General features: G+C 39.4%; 1 protein-coding gene across 4 annotated transcripts in view; it reads left to right on the forward strand.

The window, feature by feature from the left end:
* Window positions 1–12,413, forward strand: part of LOC132906385 (protein numb) — a 74,802-nt gene that overhangs the window by 57,260 nt on the left and 5,129 nt on the right. For 3 of the 4 annotated variants that reach the window (XM_060958534.1, XM_060958533.1, XM_060958531.1), the window contains 8 exons: window positions 6,395–6,559; window positions 7,520–7,591; window positions 7,706–7,924; window positions 8,183–8,369; window positions 8,938–9,195; window positions 10,569–10,589; window positions 11,282–11,467; window positions 11,707–12,227. In XM_060958534.1, coding sequence (XP_060814517.1) covers window positions 6,422–6,559; window positions 7,520–7,591; window positions 7,706–7,924; window positions 8,183–8,369; window positions 8,938–9,195; window positions 10,569–10,589; window positions 11,282–11,467; window positions 11,707–12,227 — 1,602 coding nt within the window. In that variant the 5' untranslated portion in view covers window positions 6,395–6,421. The remainder of the gene's footprint in view (window positions 1–6,394; window positions 6,560–7,519; window positions 7,592–7,705; window positions 7,925–8,182; window positions 8,370–8,937; window positions 9,196–10,568; window positions 10,590–11,281; window positions 11,468–11,706; window positions 12,228–12,413) is intronic. The other variant, XM_060958532.1, reaches the window with a different exon arrangement.

The following is a 12,413-nucleotide window of genomic DNA, read 5'->3' on the forward strand; positions in this document are numbered from 1 at the left end:
TGTAAGATTCCGAGGTAACACATCGATATTTCTATCGAGTAAAAGTAGCTTTGTAAAAAAATTAAATTTACGGCGTTCGCAGAATCAATCACGAGGATCGTTCCATTCGTAATCGTTGCGAGAACGATCGTCGGAACAAATCATTGACAACTAATAACGTAAACACTCCATATGTTCACATATGTACGTACGAAGATATTTCCATTGAATTGCATTTAATATCACGTCGCTGTAACGTCGGAGACAACGTTTCTTTCGAATAGCCGTTTTCACATGGGAATGCTATAACAACGAGGATGTGGGTTTCATTAAGGGGTAATAACGCTCGACCTGCAATCAAATAGCACGATAAACGTGGATGCGTATCCGACACACAATCGAGGAACGACTTTCAAAGAAAATATGACTTCAAGGATCAGTTTGACTCCCTTGAAACGCAATTTTATTCAAGTAGCGAATAATTGCAGGCGAAGCGACCCTATCTTTTCTGTATGTAATGAATAGCAGGAAAGGATTATTTAAATTTCGTCCTTATTATCCTTACTATTACGTTATAATTTGAAAGAAACGTAATTTTGTTTTTAAGCATGAAGCTTAATACTTTAAGGAAATTCGTTAATAAATGCGAAAGATGCGATTGGTTTGTTTGTGATCTGATTTTATTAATTCTAAAAATAAAGCGTCGTTGAGTTAATCGTTTTAAAATGATTTTGTAACGAAATTTCCTATGAAGCTCGTTTTGAAGCTCGTGTCTTGGGAGAATCTCGTTGCAACCTTCTGACAACTTCCGGATGGGAGAGACGTTACTCATCGCCCAACTCACGGGCGAAACTCGAGAAAAAGAAAGTCGTAAGTATCGTTGAAGACGTCGAACAAAATGCGCCAGATGATCCCGCTCACTGATTCACTCGATGCATCCTTTTTTATTTCCTTAGTCATCGTCGATCTGATTCGGGAACCTATTTTTGTCCAGTCGTCGTTTCGTTAGTTGATCCAGTTGACTCTAAATTTCTCTCCGAAAACATTCTGTAATTGACATTTTGATAAATTCAACGGCAAACAAATTAGAATGTAACACCTAGCAGACTTGGCACGCGTATACAGAGAGTAAATGATCGAGCGCACGATATTCACGCGTATAACTTCATTTACGATTCATTGATCTCGAAACGATGGCGTTGATGGTTTTTTATTAGCGAATCAGTGTACGAGCGTAATTTAATCGACGAATCCAACCATCGTAGACACACGGCAGTCTTAAATAAGTTTCGCGTCAACCAATTCGTGCAACTTGCGTATGAATTTATTTATATTTTATCAAGAATATTTATATTTCATTTCCCATTAATTAGATCGTTATACGATGTCTGCCGTATACGCGTCGAAGCTTTGTTCGTGCAATTAAATCAAGATTAAATGTATTCTCTCAAGAGGTGGAAATTTATAGAACTTGGAAGTTCGATAAATTCAATAGGAAAGAACAGGGAAGCTATTTATCCATTTTGCGACATCGTGGTCACGTCCAGCGATATTATCTCCTGCTAAATAATCAAACCAAGGAAAAAATTCACATTGAAAATATGCCAGTAAAATTCATCGCCTTCCCGTCACGTGAACGACATAATACGATGTCGCGTGACCACTTATCGATTCTCCTCGAAACGATTATCTGTTTGGAGTTGAGGGACCAGCACGTGGACGTCATCTTGCATGAATCGAATCTCATCGCGACGATTCACTTGGCCCGTTGCGATTCCAACTCTCTCGTAAGCCTATTAGCAGGCTAAGCAAACAGCCTGAGTAATCGGATTGGATCAAGAGTGCTCGCTTTCGCACGTTTTAACCATTAGTTCGGTCCTCGTGCGTGATCGCCATCTCCATATGGAAAAAGCGTCCTCGAGTTTGGTTGCCACGCGGTTCGATTATTTTCATAGCGGTCCATGAACTGGTTCATCATGGTGCGCAGTGGTTACAGCTGCGAGAGCTTCGTTATTGTTGCACGAACAGGGATCTATCGTCGAGAGTAAGGATCGTTGGAAGTACGTGACAATATTTGCTTGGTCGTGAAACGCGTTTCTGCAAACCACGCACGAGATGCGATCAAATATCGCGTTCTGGACTTGCGAACGAATAAATGTCGTCGTAATATCATGGATGGAAGTTTCATCGTCGAGAAACAACAATTCTATTTCATTTCCAAAATAGAACAAATTACGTATCATTCTTTAGATTTGTTTTTAAGTTTCCGTTCTCGAATCTGAATATATTTCATAGGTCGAATCTATACAAGAAAATTCTTGTCCTATCCTTTGTATTATCTTCCTGTCGATTATAGTTTGTCCTCTTGCTTGGACAATTTTCTAAAAGATAGATGGGTTTGTCAGCAGGAAATCGCTTATCAACGTTCATAGATCATGGGAGCTTTGAATTCCACATGCATGAAATTTAAAACCTTACAAGCCTTGGACAGAAGGTCTTGGCCAAAGCAACGTGTAATGTACGCATAATATATTTCGACCGATAAAATCTTTATGAAAAGCGAAGAGCATTTGGTTTTTGTAAAAAGAAAAATAAATTCGTAACACCGCGATACTTATACGAACAGGAGATAAATATCCCAACAGTTCATAGTAATACAAGTAAACTTCGATAAAATTCTAGAAATTGAACGTTTAACGAATAATTCGAAGATGATTTTATTACGTCGATTACTAATAACGATTACGTCGAATTCATTGACGACACTAGTTAATCTTCTCCCTACATTCCCATTCATTCTCCATATCCGCCACCATTCGCAACTTGAGGAACTATCGATGCCGAGCTGCGATATCACTTGGGGCTAATACTTTTTCTGTTCGATTGGTCGGATAAACGGCGACACTGTGAAAAGGTGAAATTAAAAAGCGAAGCCGTTCGCTTGGAAATCCTCGTGCCCCGTGTCGCATTCACAGTCGAGAACGAGGTATTTACGATATAGCAACGGGGATGATTCTCCGATGATCTCGTTGATGCACGTTATCTGGTTCACATGAATTGTGTAACATCGAGTTAACGCGTTTCCGTATTTTAACGCCAGATAACATCATCGCGTTATCTTTATCGAAAAGCTAACGTCGTTTCTACGTTTGGTCTATCAACGACAAAGATTGAACTCGACGTATAACATCGCACGACTGAAATACGAACGATACGAGAATGTAAAGCGATAAAGGTTTCTAGCATTTCCTTTCTTTGCTCTTGTGATACGTCTTATCGATTAGTATTATCACTTCCAAAATTTGTTAGACTTTTACGTAACTCGTGATAGTAAGTAAGTAACCATCGTTTATGTCGTAATACTATTAATAAAAGTTTCTTTCGTTTTATAAGGAAATAATGGATGCACATTTTCCGTTTTATATTACTTTATCGAATAACGTATGATCCATTTTATTCTATCAAAATTGTTAAAGTGGTTGCCACTTCTAAGAAACCATATAACCAAAATTGAAACAATGCAAACCAAAATCGTTAGAACGATAGTAAACGCCCCATGGTACGTTAGAAACGATGATATTCGGAAAGATCTGGGAATACCAACGGTCAAGGAGGAGATTACCAGACTCGCAAGAAGGTACAGAGAAAGAATAGAAACATACTCGAACCAGCTGGCAGCGGAAACGAACAACACAACAAACATCGGAAGAAGACTAAAAAGGAAACACCCAATAGATCTCATAAAAGACATAATCTAGCAAACACGAAGATGGCACCCCGCTGGGGGTAGCCTCCCACATGCTATATTTTTATTTTTATTTCATTGTTTTTCTCACCAATAAGATATAACACAAATGTCCTTCAGGACAAATTGTAAAATAACCAAAATAAAAAAAAAAAATTTGTCCTGAAGGACATTTGGTAAAGTGTTATATCTTATTGGTGAAGAAAAAAAATAAAATAAAAATAAATATAGCATGTGGGTGGCTACCCCCAGCGGGGTGCCAGCTTCGTTTTTTTCTAAGTTATATCTTTTATGAATTCAGGACAAATTGTAAAAAAAAAACCAAAATAAAAATTAAAAAAAAAAAAAAAAAAAAAACTAAGAAAACCCAACATCTGGTCTTCGGTTTTCTCAAGCACCGAAGCCATCGACAGCGCATAGACAAAAGATTGCGTCGAAGACAAACCATAAGCGGTACGTATGCAACGTTGGCTTCGGGGTTTCTTCAGTCTTAGGGTAACACTGCTAGCGTGTGAATCTGGACCAGCTCGCATTGTATTCCACACTTTGTACTTTGATATTCACGATATATACATATATTTTCTACCTTACAATTGCCCACATACATCAAATAACCATAACAAAAATAAAGATCACAACGTTCGACGGATCAGGTTTCATGTTTGTACAAAGACGCATCGTTGCAAAAGAAAGACGCTTTTCGGACAACCTAATATTTAACGAAGGGAACAAAAAATGTTTCTCTCCGACGATAGAACAGTGGCTGCTCAATTTCTTTGCTAAAAGCACAGATTGTATTACAAGAGTAATACGTTTATATATAGAAACGTCGGAATAGAGTTCCGCAAAGTACTTTCGTTGGTAAGCGATTCCGACGAAAATTAAGTTCAACGAAATAATTGAATTAAACGAGTAAGTGTCTCTATTTACTCGTACGCGATATACGTCTGTTTCGTATCGTATCGGTCGATTCGTTGATAAAATAAGAATGCGCATATGTATCGCTTATCGAAAATTTCTTTCACACGGTGGGTAAGCACACATAAACTCGGTGGGAACGTCTAACCAAGACACACAATACCGTGCAGACGTCTTATCGTTAGACTATTCTAGACTTATCGCTGTTCTTCTACTTATTTCAAAAAATGCCATCTATTTTCATATTGCTCTGTCGTGGGAATTTCAATCGTTCGAACTGTATTCAGCTACATAATAATGCTACATGTACGTAGCTCAAATAGGCTATTTGCCACATTTTCTTGGAGAATACCACTTGCAGAAAAAATTGTTTAAATAATCTACGGAGTACATAGTAGTCCTTTCGATAAAAAACGATCAAATCTCGAATCATAAAAGATATAACTTAGAAAAAACGAAGCTGGCACCCCGCTGGGGGTAGCCACCCACATGCTATATTTATTTTTATTTTATTTTGTTTTTCTTCACCAATAAGATATAACACTTTACCAAATGTCCATAAGGACAAATTGTAAAATAACCAAAATAAAATAAAAAAAATCTCGAATAGCTTCTAGAAGAACTTTTTTCCACCGTGACAAAAGTATGTACCTTTTTAGCGATAAAACATACTCTTCATCTTGCACGGAAAGGATAATTAAATTAAGACACCTTATCCTTTTAAAGGCTAATCGACGCTCGATTTGCACGAACAACTTTTGTTTACCCTGGCGACGGAGAGACCTAAAGCGGGATGTAAAAGGGAAAGAAACGGTGGGATCGAAAAGAGGGAAACGAAACGGAGAGAAGATTTTCTCAACCTATGTCGATCCTTGGTCCGTTGGCCGGTTCTTAGGGGTGTCGATTTAGGAGGGTAAATTCGCGGCTCCGTACTAGGGGAGAGTTCGTCGAGGGTTCTGATATAAAAGATTCGTTGGGAACCGAGGCGAAGATTCGATCACAGGCCATTGTACGACTTGGACTCTGTTCGCCGCAGTTGCCAGACACTGGCTGCCTTCTATTTTTCTCAAGGCCCACTGTTACGCGACTCATCGGGCAAACGAAGCAAAGTGCTCGACCTCTGGGAATATTCGCGGATCTCCAGAAACCCCATGGTCGATGCAGGGGATGCGCGATATGAAAAGTCTAAGATACGACGGTTGGAGAATGCATCTAGGCGGTTAGATATGGAGAAAACTGTCCAATTTCTTCCTCGACCGATTTGATTCCTAGATCTTTTGGATGTTTGTCGAGCGTATCTTGGGAGGAATCATGGACTGCTTATGCTTAGAGAAAGATAGAAACTCCCCTCCCCCTTTCTCTGTCTTTTTCTCTCTGCTTGTCGGAGTAAACAAAAGGAATAGTCCACGTTCAATTGGCAATTTGGAAATGTCGGTAGAAAATTGGATACGATACCGAAAATTGGTCACAAAAAATGGCTGTTGCCGAGATATATCCTAGAAATGTTTCGCAAGTTGGATCTTGCTTTTCCTGCGACACATTTTCAAGCTTTTACTCGCGTTTTCTCTTTTCTTCTCTGTTTGCTCGTGCGATTGTGTCGCGTGTATTTTTTGGGTCTCTTTTGGTATGTCGTGGGGAAAATGGAAGAAACAGTCGAGAAGGTAAAACGAATTTCTGTTTAGTTTTTATCTCGTTAATCGCTCTTTGGTTGATTACAGAATATTAATTGTCCTTTTGTTTGTATTATTGCAGAAACGCGAGAGGTCACCGGGAAAAAGAATGGACCGACTTCGACGAAGTTTCCGCGATAGCTTTCGGCGGCGAAAAGATCCCCACGTGCCGGAATCGAGTAAACCTCATCAGTGGCAGGCAGACGAAACGGCTGTCCGTTCAGCTACCTGTGCTTTCCACGTTAAGGTACTACAGTCGACGATTTATCATCAAAGAACCAATCTTTTCATCTTAAATGGACACCTTTCATTGCGAAAAGTATTTTTAATATTAGACAGAGCCGCCTATTTTGCTTTATTAACGGATTTACTGACTAGACTCGACATTTACTCCGCCAAACTTACGTACGTGTAACATGGATTACAAATTTGACCGTCTGAAAGAAAATGCTTTCCAGCATCGGATGCACGAAAACTCGTGAACGCGCATATAATGGAAAATCGGGCAGCCAACAGCCGTAAAATTGGCACGTATCCAGATAATCGATACTCGAATAACAAGTGTCCCATTATACTTTCCCTCAATGACGTTTAGTTTCATCGATTTCGATAGACCGTCTCTACATTTTCGAAATGTTCGTTCGTTTGTCATTTAATGTTTATACAATATTTTCACTTTTTCTATCGTATTAAAGCGTCTTGGAATTTCAATATAATAGTTGTGCAGCTATAGTTTAGCTCTGATTTCTGTTATATTTTTGCAAATCACCCTTTATCCTCATAAAAGATATAACTTAGAAAAAAACGAAGCTGGCACCCCGCTGGGGGTAGCCACCCACATGCTATATTTATTTTTATTTTATTTTTTTTTCACCAATAAGATATAACACTTTACCAAATGTCCATAAGGACAAATTGTAAAAAACCAAAATAAAATAAAAAAAAAAGAAGGCTAAAAAGGAAACACCCAATAGACCTCATAAAGGATATATCCTAGCAAACACGAAGATGGCACCCCTCTGGGGGTAGCCACCCACATGCTATATTTATTTTTTTTCTTCACCAATAAGATATAACACTTTACCAAATGTCCGCAAGGACAAATTGTAAAATAACCAAAATAAAATAAAAAAAAAAAAACCCTTTATCCGTCAAACGTCACTCTCTTCGTACGTATCAATTGATCCAATTGATTTTGATGATACAGTACCTGGGATGTGTGGAGGTGTTCGAGTCAAGGGGTATGCAAGTATGCGAGGAAGCTCTAAAAGTACTTAGGGTACGTAACACGAAATCTTTTAATAAAATTGCAATATCTTCTGTATAAAGAAACTACTCGGCTGGTTGAATTAAAAACGATTAAAACGATTCTTTGCATTATAAATTCTTGCAGAACTCGAGGCGGCGACCGGTACGCGCAGTGCTACACGTATCAGGGGACGGTTTGCGGGTCGTTGAAGACGAGACAAAAGGACTGATCGTCGACCAGACGATAGAGAAAGTTTCCTTTTGTGCTCCGGATCGAAATCACGAGAAGGGATTCAGCTACATTTGTAGAGACGGCACGACCAGACGCTGGATGTGCCACGGGTTTCTGGCGTTGAAAGAGTCGGTACGTGTCGCTGACGCATTTCGTAGGAAATTTCGTTAACTTTCTTTCTGGCTACGTTTCGTTACGTTAAATACATGAATTTTTTAAATGTAGAACATTTTAAAATTGCAAGCTAACGCGTTATAAAATCGAAAAAAGAATAGTTTCAACCACGTTCGTTTGAAAAATATCTTTTAGGAAATTACGAAGGAAAGTAATATCATCGTACGAGTTTCGCCGATTACGAGTCAACGCTTATTATTCACCGTGTTCTTACAGGGAGAGCGTTTGAGTCACGCAGTGGGTTGCGCTTTTGCCGCGTGCCTGGAAAGAAAGCAACGGAGGGACAAGGAATGCGGCGTCACGATGACGTTCGATTCAAAAACTTCAACCTTCACGAGGAGTGGCAGTTTCAGGCAGCCATCCCTAACCGAACGATTGCAGGACTCGCGCGAGCGCGCCGTAGGTCAGTCACTTGTCTTCTACGTATTTTCTTCGTAATTTTCAAGGAAAAGGTCATATTTCTACAAGTAAAATATAATTTCTTTGATCAACTCGATGTAATCGCCGAAAATTAAACGAAATCATAAACAATTTTCACGCGAGAAAAATGTTATGGAAATACGACGAGTATACAGATACGTATTTTTTTTTTTTTTTTAAATAGTTTATTTAGCCAATATTTGATTTTTTGTACATTTTTGAGATTCACAATAAACAATGAATTGAGTATAGTGTGTTTAGGCAAAAGTACCGATACGCGTCGGTACGACGTAGCCATGGTCTAATATGTGTCGTGGATTTTCGGTTTTTGCGTTTATTTTTTTGTTTTTTTGGGTTTAAGTCGCATTGGTGCGTGATTTTTGTGTATTCTTGTGTGTGTTGTATTTTGTCCTGAAACTTGGCCGCAAAACAGGACTCCTCGGTGTATTACTTTTACGCGTTGTGGGATTTTGGGGGGGGGGATGAGAGGGAAGGGGAGGGGTATACAGATACGTATAGTACGTTTCTAATGATCGTTCGTTGCATCGCAGATGTACCTCCCATAAAACAAGTCTACAACCCTTTCGCGATCGAGAGACCGCACGCTACTCCCTCGATGCTCGAACGACAAGGTTCCTTCCGCGGTTTTACGCAACTGAACCAAGCATCGCCATTCAAAAGACAGCTTAGTTTACGGATCAACGATCTTCCTAGTAATCTTGAGCGCACACGTAGCCACAGTCTGGAACCGACGGATTTGTCACGGATGCCATCTGCTATCTCTCACATTGTACCTTTGAAGCCACCAGGTAAGCTTTTTAATACAGTTTCCAGTAAAGAAGCGCTCACGCGGATAAAATCGTGTATTTTTGAATATATAACAAATATACACGATGTATATATAGCACCATACATACGTACATATACAGGGTGCGCCGTTAGAATTCGGACAGAATTCAATTTGTAGTTCCCACCATATTAGAATTCAGATGTTTGTGCTGATTGACTCTGAAGTTAGTTAAATATGTCAATAAGTCTTCTATAACCTCAAAATGACAGAACTCGTTAAGCAAAACCCGGAATACGATAGAAGAGCGGCGATTATAGAAAGTCTTCGCGCCGGGTGGATGCCAAAGTGAATCGGAGGAACGACCGTTGGCTGGCCCACAATCTCGAAGATGTTCCTGTTGTGGGCAAAACCAAATTTCCAGCAAGTGTTCACGTTTTGAGCGTTGTCTCAAGTGAGGGCGACGTCATGCCTCCGCACTTCTTCCAAAAAGGCGAAAGAATCACAAAGGAGGTTTATTTGGAGGTCCTGAAGACAGTAATAAAGCCGTGGATGGAAATTACGGCTTCTGGAAGGCCGTATTTATTTCAACAAGATGGCGCACCTGCTCACACAAGTCATCTTGTTCAAAATTGGCTCTCTGACAATGTGGACATGTTTTGGTCGAAAGATTTCTGGCCTCCTAACAGTCCCGACCTAAACCCATTGGACTATTACGTGTGGGGCGTTATCGAGAGACAAACTAATAAATGCAGGCACCCCAACGTCAACTCCCTACGAGCTGCTATCGAGTCAGAATTCGCGACAATTAAACGCGACCAGTTGAAGTCAGCGTGCTCGCGCTTTAGAGCAAGAATAGAGCAGGTCATAGAGGCAGAGGGTGGTTACATAGAATAAAAGTTCTCAGCAAGGACCCTTTAAATGAGATATAACAACATTTTCATGTGTTTTTGTGTATTGACTTAAATAAACAACTTTCTGCACAAAACTTCTTTTGTCCGGATTCTAACGGCGCACCCTGTATATTATATTCACGCGCAACGTGTGAATACCGTGATATAGTATATTTGATAAGCTGGCGTTCAAAAAGAGGATTACGATGTATAAAAGACAGATCGGAGATCTCAAAGTATCGTGAAATGTTTATGAAATCCGCGGATTCATCGTAAATTGAATAATAAATACGTCGAATAATATTTCCATAAAATATATCTAGTACAGATAAAATCTTGTAATTATATGTTAACTACAAGATTATTTTAAGATATTCGTAGGATCTTTGGTTCAATCGTCAAAATGTTCCATCAAGTCGTCTTTTTCCATGTGCTGCATATATATTAACATATTTAAGCCATTCCCAACATCGAATAATATACTTCTTCATTTTTGCAATAGAATTCGAAGGATATGACGAAGGTCATTATTCCCTAATTCTGTTAATTGTCCATATTGCCTGATCCTCCTTTGATGTTCTTGAATGGTGCTCGTTTTCTCCCTTGTGTTCAAATATACCAGTGTACCTATAGGATATGTTATTCATAGTTCAACGAGTTGAACGAGTAGACGAAACGAGAAGAGAATTCAAACGTTCTTCGCGATACCGACGATCCTGTAGTTTTCTAAATGTCTCCGTTTTAAGAAGTACCTCCTTGCATTCAATTTTGTTTCCTGAAATCGTAGTTCGTTTTTACACACGATATAAAAATAGGATGACTCGGCATTTACACGTTTGTACTATTTTACGAAATAGATAAAGAAAATATTAAACAATCGTAGATAGATAATTTTTTTTTTAAACAAATTGCATTTTCGTGCTCATACTTTCTTGAAAGAAAATTATTTTTGGAAAGTCACGTTTATATGTTGCACAGCTCACGAAATTATCTCAGTTCGCTCAGTTCATGAAATATTACAAATCTGTAATTGTCCGAAGCATCCGTTTGTTAACATCTTGTATATCACTGTTGGACGCTTAACACGTGTTCACGTGTCTGCAGCATGCGTTCTGTAGTTTCAAGCACCAGTTCGAAGCACCAAATTATAGTATGTTGGCAATGTTTATTGTCTAGAGTATTCGATGTATTAAAATTACGTTCTTATTTTTACAGTTAGTCCAATACCTGAAATATCGCCTGCGGGCCAGGACAGCGTTTCAGCGATGTGTCAGCAACTTTCACAAGGGCTTTCGCTTCTCTCGAGCAGCGATGACTTTGGACCAATCCCTACGCAGAGCAGTACGAGCACTGTTGCTAAGCAGCTCTTCACTAGCACTACGATTAATAATACTCCATTAGGTATATTGCGAATTTGCCATGGAAAATGTAATACAACTCTTTTTATCGTATAATAGCGATTATTTGATAAAATTTTTCACTAACGGCACTTTAAGTAAAATAAAATTTCTAATTTTCTAGCGTTGATAAAAAAATTCAATCGATCGTTTCTCTTTCTTTCTCTCCTTTTACGTTATTTGTTACTTAGAAAAATAACTCTGTATTTTATCACATCACGAAACGTTATCATCGTCTTACAGTGACGAGCAGTAACTCCTTAGACGAATTAAAACTGCAAAACGGTCCGAGTCTGAACAACAACAACAACAACAACAATAACGACAAAAACGACGATCTCAGTAATCTGAACCACGTTGGACCCAGCTGGCAAGAAGCACCATCGCCTGTTTTGGCTTCGAATCACAGGCTTACGCCCATCCTGAACAAAACCAGTAATCTCAGTCCTATCCTTCCAAGAACCAACGCGCCCACACCGATAATTATGAGCACTCCCGCACCCACCACCACCGTTGGTGTCTTTGGAACACCACCGTCGGCCAGTCCAGCCTTTAGTACGGCGTCTACGTCTTCTTTAGGGAACGCGTCCACGCCAGCTGTGAATAGATCGCCGATTCCCGTGACATCAGTGATGATTTCGAAGACAAATTCACCGACCACCACCAGCGTGGCATCCGTATCTCCGGCTTTGTCTGGCAGTATTATTAACGATACTAGCCGGATTAACCAAAGCTCAGTACCTAATACTATTTCCACATCAGCGGTGAGCAATTTTGAATTGTCAAGAGACCCGGATTTGTACTTTGTAGGAATTATCGATTACCTTCTTTCTCTACCTTTCGAACAGTTTGTGTCAAGGATAGAAATGCCGACGATGCGAATTAGATTCTCGAGCGTATGAATAATCGTCGCTAGGTTACTGTAGGATCGTTGTAGAATTTGCAACTTC

This window comes from Bombus pascuorum, chromosome 4, assembly GCF_905332965.1.
Source record: "Bombus pascuorum chromosome 4, iyBomPasc1.1, whole genome shotgun sequence".
Taxonomy (NCBI): Eukaryota; Metazoa; Arthropoda; class Insecta; order Hymenoptera; family Apidae; genus Bombus; species Bombus pascuorum.